Raw genomic sequence first — 19,308 nt, 5'->3', positions numbered from 1 at the left:
TTCACAATTCTATAGCACTGTACTTCTGACATTTGGTTTGATTAGTCCTTTAAACAAACTACCAAGTATATATATTCAATTTTAAGTGGAAAGCATTTCTACTTTACAAATAATACATGTCCTAAACATTACTAGAGATCAACTTGCATTACAATAGTATGTGTCCTAAACATTACTAGAGATCAACTTGCATTACAATAGTATGTGTCCTAAATATTACAACAATTGACATTTTAGAAATACATGTACTAAGAATACCTCATATCATTTAGTACAGTGGATTGTACGTAGCAAACAGACTGGTTACAGAATATATAGCTATTATCCTGTACTGCTTTTGGCCCGGTAACGTCGTACATATGTGGCAGGGTCGCGTCAGAATGCTGCTGGTGAAAGCTGCCAGAAGATGCTTCAATGGCACGGCCCTCTGTACACCACATCAGCCTGCTTCTGGTGGTATCGTTTTCACCTTGCTGTGCACGCTCCGCTATCTGCAGCGCCTCTTTACAGACTTGGTTTCACTGCTTAATTATTTATTTATTGTAGCGCCGTGCCCCAGCGTGCCACAGACTTGGTATCACTGCTTAATTATTTATTTATTGTAGCGCCGTGCCCCAGCTTGCCACAGACTTGGTTTCACTGTCTAATTATTTATTTATTGTAGTGCCGTGCCCCAGCTCGTCCTGCGCTGTTTGTATCACTGCCATTTTGTGCTTTTGCTGTTGTTTTTGTTTTGCCTCGCCTACCAGCCCAGCACCCGCCTCCCGGCTGCTCCTCCCTCGCCCCTCCCCCCCACTATCCATATATGACAGATGCTTTTACGCGCAGCGTCCATGCGCAGCGTTCGCGCCCCATGCGCGCCAAAGGTAAGCCCGTCTACGCCCGTCCGCGCCAAGCCCGCGCCCAGCGCCAGACCCCCTGGCCCCCGTACCACCCACCCCACCCGCATTACATATGACGCCTCCACCCTCTTAGCCCTAATCCCGGCCGTCTCCCCACCTGCATCCAAGCCGCCCCTGGACACACCCATGGACCCTTCACATGTAACTCCTGCAAATTTGACGGCACCAAGACCAACTCCACATCCACGAACACCAAACAGAGATCTGACACCAACCACCTAAAATGCATCCTGCTCAACACCCGCTCGGTCCACAGACACGCCATCGACCTTTGGAATTTACTAGACACCATCTCTCCGGACGTCGCCTTCCTAACAGAAACATGGATGAACGCCTCCTCAGCCCCAGACATCACCATTGCCATCCCTGAAGGATACAAGATTATTCGTAAAGACCGCACCAAGCAAACAGGAGGAGGCATCGCCATCGTCCATAAGAATTCCATCCGCATCTCAACCAGCTCAGACGTCAACCTCACTAGCGCCGAACACCTTCACTTCCAGATCCACACTGAGCCCAAGACCACTCTCAGAGGTACCCTCCTCTACAGGCCACCAGGACCCCGTGCACAATTCAGTGAAGACATCACTGACTTTATCACTCCTCACGCCCTCCCCTCCGAGGACTACATTCTATTGGGAGACCTTAATTTTCATCTGGAAAAGAGCAACAACAGCAACGCCACCACCTTACTGGACAACCTCGCCAACCTTGGACTCAAACAACTTGTTAACACCCCCACTCATCACACAGGCCACACACTCGACCCCATCTTCACCTCCAGCAAACATATCTCCTTCAGTCACACCACAGTTCTCCAATGGACGGACCACAGCTGCGTTCACTTTGTCTACAAAAAGACCACAACCCACAACCATCCTCAACCCACTCTACGAAGAAACTGGAACAAAATCACCATCGACCAGATCTCCTCCTCGCTTCTTCAAAACCCCCTGCCCACTCTTCGAACCCCAACCAAGCAGCCATGAACTTCACTCAATGGCTAACCAACAGTGCCGACAACTTAGCATCTCTGAAAAAACGTCAAAACAAACTAGACCGCAAAAACGCTCCCTGGTTCAACGATGATCTTAAGAAATCCAAGAAACTCTGTCGCTCCCTCGAGAAGGCCTGGAAAAAAGACCCGAACACCAGCACCAAGGACGCCTTCAAAAACGCCACCCGCACACACCACCAACTGATCCGGACTGCCAAGAAAGCTGCACTTAAAGACCGACTAGACAACAACGCCCACAACAGCAAGGAATTATTCAACATCATCAAAGAATTTACCAACCCCTCTGCCAACTCCAACGACATCACTCCCTCTCAAACCCTTTGCGACTCCCTAGCCTCGTTCTTCCACGACAAAATAGCAGACATCCACAACAGCTTCGACAACCAACCCGGAGACCAACCCACACAACGTTCTGCCGTACCTTCACCCCCCTTGAACATCCTCAACAACTGGAACCCTATCTCCACCGAGGACACCATCCGCCTGATGAACACCATTCACTCTGGCTCCCCTACAGACCCATGCCCTCACCACATCTTCAACAAAGCAGACTCCATCATAGCACCTCACCTCCGGGACGTCATCAACTGCTCCTTCAACTCCGCCACCTTCCCGGAAAGCTGGAAACACGCCGAACTCAGCGCCCTCCTGAAAAAACCCACAGCCAACCCCACCGAACTCAAAAACTACCGCCCCATCTCGCTCCTACCTTTCCCGGCCAAAGTCATCGAGAAAGCTGTCAACAACCAGCTCGCCGCCTTCCTCGAAACCAACAAATCCCTCGACTCCTCACAGTCTGGCTTCCGAGCCAAACACAGCACTGAGACCGCCCTCATCGCAGCAACAGACGACATTCGTACTCTACTGGACAATGGAGACACAGTCGCCCTCATCCTCCTTGACCTCTCCGCAGCCTTCGACACAGTCTGTCATAGCACCCTCCTACAACGCCTCAGAAACACCGGAATCCAAGGAAAAGCACTGGAATGGATCTCCTCGTTCCTTGCCGGAAGAACTCAAAGAGTCCGCCTCCCACCATTCAAGTCAGAGGCCACTGAAGTCACTTGCGGAGTTCCACAAGGATCCTCACTCAACCCCACCCTCTTCAACGTATACATGAGCCCCCTCGCGACCATCGCACGCCAACACAACCTCAACATCATCTCCTACGCTGATGACACTCAACTGATCCTCTCACTGACCAAAGACCCGACTACCGCCAAAACCAACCTACATGAAGGAATGAAAGAAGTTGCCGAGTGGATGAAGCACAGCCGTCTGAAACTGAACTCAGACAAAACAGAAGTCCTTATCCTAGGTACCTCCCCCTTCGCCTGGGACGACTCTTGGTGGCCAGAGGCCCTTGGAAAAGCACACATCCCGACGGACCACGCACGGAACCTAGGCGTCATCCTGGACTCCTCTCTCTCGATGAACAGACAAGTCAACGCCGTTTCATCATCTTGCTTCAACATTCTTCGCATGCTCAAAAAAACATTTAGCTGGATCCCCACCGAAACCAGAAAAACGGTCACCCACGCACTGGTCACGAGTCGCCTAGACTACGGAAACACCCTATACGCCGGCACCACCGCAAAACTTCAGAAAAAACTCCAACGCATCAGCCAGACTCATACTAGACATCCCGCGTAACGACCACATATCTGGTCACCTGAAAGACCTCCACTGGCTCCCCGTCAATAAGAGGATAACATTCCGCCTCCTAACCCACGCACACAAAGCACTTTACGAACTTGGACCCGAATGCCTCAACACTCGACTTTCCTTCTACACCCCCCCCCCCCCCCCCCCGCCAGCTACGCTCCTCCAACCAAGCCTTTGCCACTGTACCTCGCATCAACAAGACTAATACGGGAGGAAGATCCTTCTCCTACCTGGCAGCTAAAACCTGGAACTCACTTCCCACTCACCTTCGCCTCACTCAGAACCATCTAGAATTCAGAAAGCAACTGAAAACCTGGATATTCGACAAGTAATTCCCCACCCCATCAAGCGCCTTGAGACCCTCTGGGTATGTAGTGCGCTATATAAATTATTTGACTTGACTGACTTGACTTGACTTACCTTAGGTGCCAACTTTACAGTCGACAGTGAAGCTTCTGGTCGGCAGCAGTAGACATGAGCACTTTAGTTGAAACGGCTGCTACCATTATGCGAAGAGGAGGTGATGAAGGCAAGACAATTAAGTAATTTGCTTTTATAAATAACAGGCAAGGAGAGGCAAGCAGCGATGAGTGAGACGGTGAGGAACTGGCAAGGAGAGGCAAGCAGCGATGAGTGAGACGGGGAGGAACTGGCTCTCTTACTTTGAAGTCAGAGAAAGAACCAGCTTTTTAGGGGAAACATCATCTGACATTTGATCTCGGTCTGTGAATGAACAGCAAATGTGATGAGATAAGAACAAGAATTACAGCCGTTTACAAAAAAGCTTGAAACAAGTGAAAAAAGTGCTCATATGAAGTGCTCTTAGACAAAGAAAAAAGAAAAAGTGCCTAAAGCAGTTGATAATATGGAACCATTGCAAGGATACAAGTAACGGGACGGTGCTCCGTGGGAGGGAACAATTTACGAAAAGGAGGGACAGGTAGGAAAGATTAGCCATTGGGAAGCAAGGCTGTTTAAAGGAGATTCGAAGAAACTAATAAAAAGCAATGGGTGGGCAGTAAACCCACAAAGTTAAGCGCTGTTGCGGCAAGACCTAAAAAAAGAATTGTGCTGATGTTGCAGAATATATCAGAATTAGTACAAATGAAGCACATTTGTTTCGTATTACTGAAGTGTGGAGAAAAATATTTGAATAAGATTGAAACACATTAATACACTAGGGGATGACATTTGCAAACATTATCATTTATGTGCAGTAAAACCATATTTCGGTGTAAATGTAATGATCATTTCAATTGAAAATGTGTTGTCTGTAATGGCAGTGCGCTACCACACCAAGTATACTCCACACTACGCCACTCAACTCCACACCACTCCACTCCAATCTATGCCACTCACCCCATGAAACAACACGCTACTCCACGCTCCTCTACTCCACACCACTTACCCCACTCCAATCCACCCCACTCCACTCCAAAGTATCCCAATCCATCCCACTACAATTCACCCCATTCCAATCCATCCATTCCCAATTTACCCACCGCAATCTACCCCACTCTAACTCAATCTACCCCATCCCACTCCAATCTACCCTACTACACTCAATCTAAGCCAGTCAACCCCACCACATTCCAATCTACCCCTCTCCACCCCAATCTACCGCACTCCACTCATATTTACCCCACTCTGCTCCAATATACCCCAGTCTACCCCACTTCACTTCAATTTACCCCAACTCTAATCTACTCCAATCTAACTGACTTCACCCCAATCTACCTCGCTCTACTTCAGTTCAATTTACCCAACTCCATTTCAATTTACCCTACTGCGATCTATCCAACTCATCTACACTCCTACCACAATCTACCCACTCCAAACTACCACAATCTACCCACTCCAAACTACCACAATCTACCCCACTACAATCTACCATAATCTACTGAACTTCACTGTAATCTACCCCACTCCACCTAATCTAAACCTCCCCACTTCATCCAATCTACCCCACTCCATCCAATCCACCCCACTACAATCCACCCAATCTACCCTACTCCACCCAATCTATCCCACAACACTCCACTCCAATCTATCCAATTCCACTCCACCCCACTCTACCCAAACCTACCTCATTCCAGTCGAATCTAATCCACCCCACCCTACTCCAATCTACCCTACACCACTCTATATAACTCCACTCCATTCTACTCCAGTCCAATGTACCGCAATCCAAACTACCCCAATATACTGCACTCTAATCTACTCCACTCCAGTCTTCCCCACTCTACTCCAATCTACCCCATTCCACTCCACCTCAATCTATCCCCCTTCTACCTACCCCACCCGACCTTGTGCCACTAACTTTTAGCCATGCCGAACAGCAGTCACACTGGTGTACATAATGGCTAAAACTCGTTGCCGAAGCCAATAGCTTTCGATAGGAGACACCTATTTGTTTTGCCAATGCTTGTTTTCAGTGTTTTTTTTCCCATCATATACACACGCAACAGTTCCCTTCAGCAAACTCCAAGCAGGCACAGGTGTTCAACGGTGCCTGAACACAGCAGGGGATTCCCTGAAGGGCCTGGCTTATGTTTTTTTATTTTTTATTTTTAAGGGTTCCCAGACACTTTCTTGGGGTTCTCGGACCCTTGCAAACTTGTGTATCCTTATTGGACATCAATAGGGTTTCAGACCGAGCAGCAGGTCTCCGAACATCACAAATGTCCACCAGGGTACAAGGCCAATTACTGTGCCTGCGCAGACACCTGCCTAAGGTTTGCGGACCTCAAGGGTCATGATGTGGAATCCAACCTCTGTTCAGAATCAGCAATTTCTTTCTACATTTTAAGATTAGGCAGACCCTGTGCCCGGGAGAGACAGGGTGGCACCACGGCTCTTTATTGCTTCTTTAGTATTTTTACAGGATGCGGGGAACAAGTCTCTACATCATGTAATGGTTCAAGATATAGCCAGCCAATCAGGGAGCTTCAGGTTCGCAGGCCCAACTTTGGGTTTAGGTATCCGAAATGGATGGGCAAAAAAGCTTCCTCATCCAATCGGATCCAATATATTTTTGCATTGGAGTCCGCGAGTCCAGATGCACGAACCATTCATGGGCTAAAGGTCCAGCTAGCTCTATCTTAAATGACTAGTGGCCAAGAAAAACACTGCATGAAACTAGCCATGCCAATCCCAAATAGTTTTGTGCGGATTCATTGAACTGTACCAAAGTTATTATATGTATATATATATATATATATATATATATATATATATATATATATATATATATATATATATATATATATATAATTATATTACATGGGATTCTGTAATCCCTGTATAAATGGCAGTCTCTAATTTCTTTATAATCAGGAATTTGTGTCGCACAAAGTCAGTGATTATGAAGAAAAGACGTCAGAACTCGGCTTTTTTACGTTATTACAGTCGAGTCCTGAGGGCACAATGCCTGCTGCCAGCGCCAGCAGCTGATGTGAAAAGAAGGTCAAGTCACGAAGCATAATTGAAGCAACTGTTTAAAGCAACAAACAGAACTTTGCTTTTATTACTTCTGCTGTATGTTACTAGTTTACTATGAGAAGCAGAGGGAATATGCTTATTAGTTTCCTTAGATAAAGGGCAGGGTGGAATCTTTCTGCATGTTTCTACACGTTTCGAGCTACTGCAGCTTTTTTTTCAATGGGCTTTTATTGAACAGTTTCTAACATCTTTTTGGAAGAAATATCGAACAGTTTTTATTTTTACTTTTGCACAAGAGGTTTTAAGCTCATTCTTCATGTTTGCAAACATGTTAGCTGCTGCATATGTAGGAGCTACGCACCAAGGTTTGTGGGAAAGGTGATGGTGTGACCATGTATTATACGGGATAAGGTACCACCTGGTGCATATAATAAGATTATTGCAAGTCACCTCAGAGTTCCAAAACCTTTGTGTATCTGTCTATCATGAGGTGGTGTGCACTCTAGGAGAACCCTGCAGTGACGACAACATCCCTAGTCAGCCCTGCTGTTGAGGCCGAATACAGACTAGGATTTTTATATCAGGAACTGGAGACGGCTGCGTCTTACCCAATGTAACTGTGTAACTGGAAACACAGTTCCCTCTCTAGACTGCGCATGTCTGCTAATATCAATGAACACCACATCACTTGCATCCGACTATTACGTGTGATTCTGGCCAGTAATTCCTCCATGAATAGCGCTATTTCCAGTTCCTCAGCCTGGAATGGGGACGAACAAGGAACGAGAAGAGCTACTGGCCTATTTGTCTCATGCAGAGTCCCATTACCAGGCCTGTTTCTGCACAGGAAGGATGCAGTCCTGTGTGGAACCAGAGGAGGAGAATGCAGGGAAACATCTGCACCCTGTGTACTCGTACTCTGGGGTTCAGTATCGCTCAGTGGGTTCCATCCAAACCATAATCCTCCCCTCAGAGACTTTCTAAAATCTGCCCATACGCATTTTGAAGAGGTTACATGTGTTAGTGTGCACTCCGAGAGTCCATTTATAGTGAAACACATACCTGGGGTGGCGTCGAACAGCAATAATGGTGCATTAGGGAATTCCTGCTTCAAGCATAGGTGTTGCTGTAGGCACTGGGTTTGTTGTAAACCCAACTCATCAAAGGACAATAGCCCAGACTCTAAGTGTTCGTGTGATGACATCCCATCAGGTGACACGGGTTGTAGGCTGCGGTTCTCCTGGGGATCTTGGAAATCAGAACACATCAATGCTTCCTCCAAGGGATCATCAGGTCCGTTCCCATCTGGTAGTGTGGGTTGTCTACTGTGGTTTTGCTGTGGTTCGTGTCCTTCAGGAAATAGTGGGTGTGAGCAGAGGTTCTGTTGCTGGTCCCAGCTAGTAGTAGACAATGGGGATGGTTCTTGCTTCAGAGGCTCATCTGGTTCCCTCTTTTCTAGGAACGCTGACTGTACGCTCTGGTCTTGCTGTGGTCTCTGCCCATCAACAAATTCCGAGTGAAGACACAGCTTTGCCTCCTGTGATCTGCATGGAGGATCTGTCTGAGTGCACCGGGAGAGAGGACAATCCTGCTGTACTCCATTTCTATCTGGAAACCCAGGTTGCACCCACTGGTCCTGCTGTGGGGGACGTCGATCAGAAAACATTGGCTGTAGACAAAGGTTTGGCTCCTCTGGACGCCCTTGAACATTGGTCGGAGAAGAGAGTGTACAGTCCTGCTTTGGTGCACGCCCATCAGAGAACACCGGCTGAAGACACAAGCTCGGTTCCCCTGGCCTGTCCAGTTGAGGTGTTGCAGGAGACCCGCTAACAGCACAATCTCTAATGCTCGCCGCACAGACCATCTCCAAAGACACTGCACCATTATCTAGGGAACCTTGATCCTTTTCTATCCAGATTTTCTTAATCAGCCCAGCGACTCTAGAAGGTACGTCCTCCACAGTATTCATCAAGTTATCCAGTTTGGCTTCCAACTCCTCCAGCATGGATAGAAGGATAAGGTGGGGCAGGTTCTCCGAAAGCGGTTCCAGGTCCTGGTCCCTCTGAGCATTATTTCGGGATCTTGAAGTTGAGACGTCATGGAGATGTAAAGACGGGACTGTGGCTCTTACGGATTCACATGAACACTGCGCTGTCACTTTCCTTTCTGGAGCCCGTCTTCTGCCCATTCTGGTAAATTGATGTTCAAGTCTCAAGTGTCTGCAGAGGAGAGGAAAAGAGAAAAGACAACACATTATCACAGGACAGTTAGGTCAAAATACTCCTTCCTGTCTCACCAAGCCCGGTGTGATCAGAGGAAAGTGCGAATTTCTAAAACCTGAAAAAAATGGAATCATTGAAATTTCACAATACCCGCAACATAGTTCATATATTATGAAAGGAACGGATTTGAAATGTGTTTCCAACATTACGTCTGTTCCTTGGTCTGCTCACATTGTACACTGTGCAACCAGAAAAGGAGAATACTGTAACAGCCTTGCAGCAATGAAAGGTTTATAATACCCTGGCAGACAAGACTGCGCTATCATCCTCACTTGCACTGTACACCTCTCTTTTGCAATATTCAGGTCAGTGACTGAAGCACACGCCAACATACCAAACCTCTACAGGATCTACAAAACGCTTGTTATGTCATTGCATATATAGAGAGCATGTTCAACCTGGGGTTTCTTGGAACTGAATCAGAAATACATGAGGAGAAAACGAACCTTAAAGGGGAAGAATCTAGTCTGAATAGGCTTGTGGGCTGTCAGATTTCTGGATGAAAGGAACTTGTAGCAAAGCTGCATCCCCCTGATCTGAGCCTCTGTAATTTTGCAATAGCAAGTAAATTCAAGCGAGGAGATCTCCGCTTTTGTACGGGTGTATGCATTTCCACCTGGTTTGCAATGAAGTGAGGGGCAAGACCTCTCACCCCTTTAGGGCTGAGGCAGAGGGTCTCGGAGTGGATTTGTTATTTCAATATAGGTGTGGCGCGTGCCCACCTCTGAAGAGGATGTAGTACACAAGCTGCGTCGCTGTGAATTACTTGCAGTCTATGAATGGTTATATTGGGTATTCTTACATATACTCTGTTGGCATAATGCGATCTAGATAGGACTGCGGCCACCGCATTGATTTTCTTGTCTAAAGTGGGAGGAGTGGGGTTAGTTTCTAAAGTAGTTTCAGCATAAATCTGCATTTAGATCCCACTGCTCCAACAGCTGGGACTTGCTAAGATTGCTATTGATTATCAATCAGAGGCATTTTTGTTGGAGAGAAAAGGTGGCTCCAAACGTTGGTCTTATTCTTTCAAATTACAATCTCAGTTTGGTCAATATTCAGTTTTAGCTGATTGAACCTCATCAAGTAATCATCAAATTGCATCATATTTCGAGACTCGAGTTGTGAGGCTGATATTTCACAGATAAGAATTATCTGAGAGCTGGTGTAGTTATAAAGCCTGGAACCTCTTGAAGATAGTTCTCTGACCAATGGTTTTGGCAGGTTAAGGGAGCAGAGGTATTGGCCTATAATTCTTGGTTATATCCGGGACTTCTCCCTGGTTTTTCAGTATCGTGAGCTCTACAGCATTTTGAAACGCGCTTGGAGCGACAGCTTGAGCTGCTGAATTGATGAAAACGCTCTGCAGGGGATTGCTCAAGACCTCGCTTTTCGGCGGAGACGCAGCACCCTCAGCGCCCAGATATCCTTGGGCTACGCCTTATAAATGTTGATTGATTGATTCTTGAGATCAGAGATTCTATGACAGCTGGAGGGCAAGGGTCAGTTGGTGACCCGAATTTGACCTTGATCATAAATTCATGGAGCCTGTTTATTTCTTCAAACAAGGATAAGGAGAGTAGAGTTATTTTCAGACTCAACTTCAGAATTACTGCTGCTGTATTTGTTTATACTATCTTTAAGGAATGTTTTTGTCATGTATTTAGATTGTCACAGAATGCCCGATAGGAGTCAGGGAGGTTCTCATTTCATCTGGGGGCGACTAATCATTCAGGATATCAAAAAACAATTTTCATTCGCTTCTAATATTTTTTTGCCTATTAAGAGGACTTGGCATGGAACGGGTTTGCCTTTATATTCCTCAAGCTCAATTTTAAATTTGATTTTCCTCTCTTCATCATCCCTTTCCCGTCTGTGTCGACGCAATGCAGGCTTCGCCTCCTTTAACTCTGGCTTGTACCAGGGCACTCGTCTGGTGCGGTTTATAACACACTGTTGGATTTGAGGGGAGTGGGTCACTAGCATGTCTAAGCCACAGAGTGGATTATTTTTCTTTGGAGAGAATGTATTCAATTGATTGGAAGAGGGGGGAGGGGTTTAAAAGTGTTGATAACACTGGCTCTGTATTAATGTGTCGCCACGTGTGTATGGTTTCACTTCCTGCTTGTGGATCAAGCTAGAAAAATCTACCGGAATACAAATGCTGATCAAATACTGATTGGACTGCATGCAAGGAAGGATGATTATATTCAGTCAATTCGAATTATACGCCCAGATCAGATAGAAGGGATTTCATTTTATGTGACCTGAGCATGTAATGTGTTGGTGTAAATTCAACATCATTAAATCAGCAAATTCATTGTCTTTAGAGACCGAGTTGTCGTCATCAATTCGAAACTTGAGAAAGGAGAGCAGATCTACCCCTTCAGTTTGAGTAATTTGTAAAAGAGATGTGTGGATCCACTGGTGAATAATTGCTGCTATCTCACTCCTTCCTCTGAGCTTGTTCTCTTTTGGTTATCTTCGGGTTTGGCTTCTGGAGATCTGGAGTAGATTCCTCTGACAACCAGGTTTCAGTTAAGAACAGGATATCCGGCTTAGAATATTCTAATAATTTGAGTATTTCCACCTTATCTTTGCCAAGGGAGGGTGGGTTTAGTAAAGCGCGTTTAACGACTCCTCAATCTGAGGATGTAGAAGAGTCTTATTGTTTGTTGGTCCAAACTGAGGTCTGTTGAGTACCAGATTACTCGATATGTGTGGCTGGCATACACGCCATTTGCTTCTAAAAACGAGACAAACATGGGGGAGATACTAAAATCTGTGTACCTGAAAGACTTTAGATCTTATGCAGAATATGAGAAATATTGAGTATACTACCTGACTTCTGGTCCCAGGGGTGGCGGCAGGTGTACCTGGGAGCAGACAGGCGTGTCTTTGGCAAAATGCTTGCAACAAACACGCACACACAAAAAATTGCTCTTTAAAAAGTCCATTCAATTGTGTACTCACAGATGTGACACAAACTCCAACTCTCACTTGTACAGCCTCACACCTCATTTATAAATGGATTAAGTAACAAACCAGGTATCTCTTAACCACATCTTCAATGCTGCACAATTACACAGGCATTGTGCTCTGCTGTGCACGCACACACGTGAAACACAATTCATCCCCAGGCACAAAGACCTACACACTGGAAAGAAGTAATCAGACGGATCAGTCGCTTACACGCTCATATATAATGTGTCCACCCAAGACGACCAATCACAAACATGCACATACACACTGTCTCGCACACACAAATCACTTCCATACATTTTGTATTGAAAGGTTAGGCTTCGTCCAAGCCATTCACGAGCATCACCTACTCCCAGAGACCTACACCCAGGGTGGGCACAGATTTGCACAATCACATGTAACACCTCAAATAATCACGGTTCACTCCTCAGACAAAGTTCTTGCAGCCTCTTCAACAGAGCTGTGACATCCCAGAGTCTCTGAGGCAATGCCCAATGTGGAATGCTGCTGAGGGAGTTGGAAGGTGTCAGTATCTGAGGAGGAAGCAGATCTGTGGGTGGAACATTCTGTAAGAAATAAACTCCTCCTTTCTATCACCGCCATGGACACGCGATACTTCATATATTAGCGAAATGTGGAAAAATGTACAAGGCTTCAATATCACATTGTGAGAGTACTGAGGGTCTGTTAATTTTATGTTAAAAAAACCCTTGAATCAGGTGATAACACGGAGAAACGTCGTCACTTCTTCAAACACTCCACACATTGCATGTGCGCTGCACTTTACAGCACAAACACAACCTGCCCTGCAATTCACAACACAAACACAACCTGCCCTGCACTTCACAAGACAACCTGCCCTGCACTTTACAGCATAAACACAACCTGACCTTCACTCCACAGCACTAACACAACCTGCCCTGCACTTCACAGCACAAACACAACCTGCCCTGCACTTCACAGCACAAACACAACCTGCCCTGCACTTCACAGCACAAACACAACCTGCCCTGCACTTCACAGCACAAACACAACCTGCCCTGCACTTCACAACACAAACACAACCTGCGCTGCAATCTACAGCACAAAAACAAACTGTGCTGCACTTCACAGCACAAAAACAACCTGCCCAACACTTTACAGCAAACACAACCTGCTCTGCACTTTATAGCACAAACACAACCTGCACTGCACTTTACAAACACAACTTGACCTACACTCCACAGCACAAACACAACCTGCCCTGCACTCCACAGCACAAACACAACCTGACCTGCATTCCACAGCACAAACACAACCTGCCCTGCACTTTACAGCACAAACACAACCTGCCCTGCACTTTACAGCACAAACACAACCTGACCTGCATTCCACAGCACAAACACAACCTGCCCTGCACTTTACAGCACAAACACAACCTGACCTGCATTCCACAGCACAAACACAACCTGACCTGCATTCCACAGCACAAACACAACCTGCCCTGCACTTTACAGCACAAACACAACCTGACCTGCATTCCACAGCACAAACACAACCTGCCCTGCACTTTACAGCCCAAACACAACCTGCCCTGCACTGTACAGCACAAACACAACCTGACCTGCATTCAACAGCACAAACACAACCTGCCCAACACTTTACAGCACAAACACAACCTGCTCTGCACTTTACAAACACAACTTGACTTACACTCCACAGCACAAACACAACCTGCCCTGCACTTCACAACACAAACACAACCTGCCCTGCACTTTACAAGACAACCTGCCCTGCACTTTACAGCATAAACACAACCTGACCTGCATTCCACAGCACAAACACAACCTGCCCTGCACTTTACAGCACAAACACAACCTGACCTGCATTCCACAGCACAAACACAATCTGCCCTGCACTTTACAGCACAAACACAACCTGCCCTGCACTTCACAGCACAAACACAACCTGACCTGCATTCCACAGCACAAACACAACCTGCCCTGCACTTTACAGCACAAACACAACCTGACCTGCATTCCACAGCACAAACACAACCTGCCCTGCACTTTACAGCACAAACACAACCTGCCCTGCACTTTACAGCACAAACACAAACTCTGGAGTGTTCAAGGATTACTCTATGTATAGGATTTTATACTGGAATGGTGTGTTTCCAGTACTAATCCTATGCTTGACAGCACACACACCTCTGGCTTATGGTGTAAAGGTTATGTGTGGCACGAGGTAGCTTGCGTACTAATGCAGGGGTAGTGAGCAGCAGCGTGCTGTATTTCATAAATCTGGCTCAGCGCTGCTCTCTCCCCCTCACACATCACAGCGCTGCACCTAACTGCTGAACTATGTTGCACTAAAAAATATTAAATCTGCTCTGTAGTGTGCATGCGTGGTCTGCCCAGCCTCAACCCTCACATTCTCTTGTACGTGCGTGGTCTGCCCAGCCTCAACCCTCACATTCTCTTGTGCACGCGGGGTGTGCCCGGATTTAACCCTCACATTCTCCTGTGCATGCTTGGTTTGCCCATACAAAAGGGGATGATTGACGGAGCGTTTGAGAGTCGTGCCAGACGGTCTAGTTTGGTCTTCTGTCCGCCGGCCGGAGTTTCTCCGGTCGGCTGGCCGGTGACTGCCTGTTCCGTTCCACCGGTTTTCATTCCCGTGAGGTTTGTTAGGTTTTGCCGTCTCTATCCCTTTATTGTTTATTTCCCCTTATTTCTACCACACCGGAAATCTTGCACACTTCCTTCCACTTCCAGCTGGGATTCACTTGTGGACTACAAAGAGACTTCGCTGCCCTCCTCTGGGTCATGGTAACAGCACGCAGTGCTGCATTTATATATTTGTTCTTTAAGGGGTTACATTGATGTATAAACAAATCTTTGCATGTTTCCTAGGCATACAGGTTCCAGCAATGACTGATCTGTTTTCTCCCTGACCTTAGTACCCTCGCATCTATCGAGTCTTCACTGGTGAGATAGCATTTAGATCTCTCTATTCCGTTCCATACAGAGTTGCAGTCATTGATCGTGTCTGTTGTGTTTTTCTCCAGTCCTTAGAATACTGTGATTACTGCTTTTCCATGACACAAGAGAGATGACCATTCCATGCAAATAGGTATAATGGGTCAAGAAACGTTATTGTTGTTCCCAAAGAAGGTGAATGTAAACATGACTGAGTGTTTAATATATTTTCCTTACAGTGACTGAGTGTCTACCCCTGGCAGCAAGAGAGGATTGCAAGCAGAGATTTCTTCCCCATCTATCCTTTTTTTGTTTCCCTTCTTTCCCCTTCCTACCTGTCGCTCACTAGTGTCTGATAGGGGCGATAGGTGGCTGGGGAAGGTTGAGGACTTGTCTTCAGGTTCCTGATGCTCCTGCGGAATAAGCCTGGTGAACCCTTACACTCACGATGTATCTCCCAACATTGACTAAACATGGTGAAAGGAGATTTATTTGTAATTACAAATATTCAGCAACTAAAGCTACACTTTCAAGTGCTTTATGTATAAATCTTTTTATTGTAATGTTATGCACTAGTCCACTAAACCTAGAACACATAACCCATACCAGGATTTCCTGCAATAGGAGTAACAAGCTGACTGGACAGCCACATAAAACCTTTTTGCAAGAAAAAATATAGACTCAAACGCAAAACGAAATACCTTTATCAATGTGTGTTCAAGCTTCTTTGATAGTACTTGGCTGGTGGACTATAGCCAGCTTGGGCTTTTAGATGCTTTTGCCGGCCCCGGGTTCTGAAGGTTTAACATGATTAAATATTTTTGGGATATCACACGGACTTCAATGACCCTAAAAGTGGTAATAAATTCAAATGTATTCCAAATAGGGAGCCCCAAATATGTGTTGCCCGGACACCACAAATCATTAGTATATCAACGAACTAGAAGTCAGCTTCTTATGCTAGTTATGAATAAAACAACTACTTACTTTAGGGAACAAAGTCCGGATATGAAAGGGTTCAATGTACAGAACTGTGGACAAAGGTGCTTAATAAAGACATGCATTCTGAGAGAAGAAACTAATATTTTTCTGTAAAAATATGCTTTTGTTTCCTCCTAGCATACCTCTTAACCCATTGCAGAGACAACCTCCCACTGAGTACAAACATCAAAAAACAAGGTCAAAGCAGGTGTTCGTGAAAATGAGTAACAACTCCAAACCGACCCATTCTGGATGAATGTATGATGTTATAACGCATACATTTACAACGCATGCACATACAACGCAGTTTTTACATCGCAATATCCACTACAACGCATTCCATTACATCATACGACAATACATCGCATTTTAAAAAACTACCTTTACAATTCAATCTATTACATTGCATACTACCTTTACAAAGCAAACAATTACAACGCATACCATTACATTGTATTTAAGGTAAGTATTGGATAGTATGGGGATACAAATTACTATTCTAACTCAAGGGGGTGCAATAGTAGGGTAAGTCTTGGATAGTGTAGGGGTAAAAATTACTATTCTAACTCCAGGGGGTGCAACAGTAGGGTAAGTCTTGGATAGTGTAGGGGTAAAAATTACTATTCTAACTCCAATGGTATGCGTTGTAATGGTATGCGTTGTAATGCCTGCGTAGTAGTGAATTGCGATGTAGTATCATGCATTGTAATGCCTGCGTTGTAGTGTCATGCGCTGTAAAAGATGTTGCGATGCAATGTATGAGTTGTAAGTGTAGTGCGATGTAATGGTTGCGTTGTAAAGGTTGTTTCCCATTCTGGATATAAAGTAGTTAAGCACACACATCGAGGCCACACTAAATCTTTGATGTATTATAACAAGGTCATAAAGGGACCCCCTTGCACAGTACACCTCAAGTCCTGAATTTCAGTAAGGATACATAGCATTCTGGGACAATTAGCTTGGATCTAAACACTGTTAATATGGGTGTTTAAATATCATAATGCAACGTTCTTTAAAGAGCCATGGCTAAATGAAGGGATTCATATATAACAGTGGGCCATGTAGCCTCACAATTAGACATTAACATACACCTGCAGGCTGCATCACCTGATGATGATGTGAGGCCAGTACATCTGCCCCCCTGCACCCCCTGATGATGGTGTGAGGTCAGTACACCCTCAGGCTGCACCCCCTGATGGTGGTGTGAGGTCACTACACCTGCCCCTGCACCTCCCCTCCCCCGATGATGGTGTGAGGACAGTACACCTGCCCCCCTCCCCCCTGATGATGGTGTGAGGTCAGTACACCTGCCCCCTGCATCCGCTGATGATGGTGTGAGGCCAGTACACCTGCAGGCTGCATCCCCTGATGATGATGTGAGGCCAGTACATCTGCCCCCCTGCACCCCCTGATGATGATGTGAGGTCAGTACACCTGCCCCCTGCACCCCCTGGTGATGGTGTGAGGACAGCACACTTGCCCCCTGCACCCCTTTATGATGGTGTGAGGTCAGTACACTCCCAGGCTGCACCCCCTGATGATGCACCTGCCCCCTGGCTTAAAGAGCCAAGGCTAAATGAAGGGATTCATATATAACAGTTGGCAATGTAGTCTCACAATTATAAAACATTACACACACACCTGCAGGCTGCACCCCCTGATGGTGTGAGGTCAGTACACCTGTCCCCTTTGAGGTCAGTACACCTGCCCCCCTCCCCACTGATGATGGTGTGAGGTCTGTACACCTGCCCCCCTCCCCCCTGATGATGGTGTGAGGTCAGTACACCTCAGGCTGCACCCCCTGATCATGGTGTGAGGCCAGTACACCTGCCCCCCTCCCCCCTGATGATGGTGTGAGGTTAGTACACCTGCCCCCCTCCCTCCTGATGATGGTGTGAGGTCAGTACACCTGTCCCCTTTGAGGTCAGTGCACCTTCCCCCCTACCCCCTGATGGTGTGAGGTCAGTACACCTGCCCCCCCCTCCTGATGATGGTGTGAGGTCTGTACACCCCCAGGCTGTATTCACTCCTCTTAGGTTGCCGATGGTTGTGAGAGGCTCACTTACCCCTGCTGTGTCTACAATTGAAACTGAAGGTAACTGCAGCCAGGGCTCCTCCTTCCACTGGACAGACAGACAGACCCTCAGGGCTCCTCCTTACTGGACAGACAGACAGACCCTCAGGGCTCCTCCTCACTGGACAGACAGACAGACTCTCAGGGCTCCTCCTTCCAGTGGACAGACAGACAGACCCTCAGGGCTCCTCCTTCCCCTGGACAGACAGACAGACCCTCAGGGCTCCTCCTTCCACTGGACAGACAGACCCTCAGGGCTCCTCCTCTCCACTGGACAGACAGACAGACCCTCAGGGCTCCTCCTTCCCCTGGACAGACAGACAGAACCTCAGGGCTCCTCCTTCCTCTGGACAGACAGACAGACCCTCAGGGTTCCTCCTTCCACTGGACAGACAGACAGATCCCCAGGTGCTCTGGGCCCCGCTGCTGGTGCTGACTCTGCCCCCGCTGACCCGGACACTGTTCTACCTGCAGGCCTGAGGAGCCAATCACCACCCGATACTAGAGGAGAGTATACCGCCGCTGACCCGGAAGCAGATATGGGTGAGAGGGCGGGGCTTATGCTATCCTGAGAGGAGGCTTCATTCAGTCTCCGCTGCTGCTGACCCGGGGGGCGGGGCGGGGCGAGGGGAAGAGGAGGGGGGGGGGCGAGGGGAGGGGCGGTCACCATTGTCAGGGCACAGTATCCCCAAATACGCTAAAGGCCGGCGCCATCCTGGGACGTCAGTGCTGCGCGCCGCCGCCCCTGCACGAGGGAGCGGCTCCCGCACGCGCTCTGATCAGGCGGGCGGGCTGGCGGGGGCGTCGGCGCGGCCTCTGTAGATCGGCGGCCTGTGATCAGTTTGTTAATTGGCCCCATGATCTCGGCTGCAGGCCCCCTGGTGCCGGGTAGAGTTGAAGCGACCCGTCGCGCGCCTGGAGGTGCCGGGGGGGGGGGGGGGTCTGGCGCGCAGGATCGAGCGGGCGCTCCGCTGATGACTCCCCGGTCCGTTGAGTGTCCGCG

General features: G+C 47.3%; 1 protein-coding gene across 1 annotated transcript in view; it reads right to left on the bottom strand.

Moving 5' to 3' along the window:
• Positions 1–18,736, bottom strand: part of LOC147736731 (uncharacterized) — a 94,844-nt gene extending 76,108 nt beyond the window's left edge. Inside the window, 2 exon segments of the mRNA XM_086952685.1 lie at positions 8,089–9,245; positions 18,298–18,736. Of these exon segments, the coding sequence (XP_086808811.1) occupies positions 8,089–9,214 (1,126 nt within the window). The 5' untranslated portion in view covers positions 9,215–9,245; positions 18,298–18,736.
• Between the last annotated feature and the right edge of the window lie 572 nt (positions 18,737–19,308).

This window comes from Lissotriton vulgaris, chromosome 1_2 (assembly GCF_964263255.1).
Source record: "Lissotriton vulgaris chromosome 1_2, aLisVul1.2, whole genome shotgun sequence".
Taxonomy (NCBI): Eukaryota; Metazoa; Chordata; class Amphibia; order Caudata; family Salamandridae; genus Lissotriton; species Lissotriton vulgaris.
Note: the sequence above shows the minus strand (reverse complement) of the source record. Positions and strands in the feature narration are given on the sequence as shown.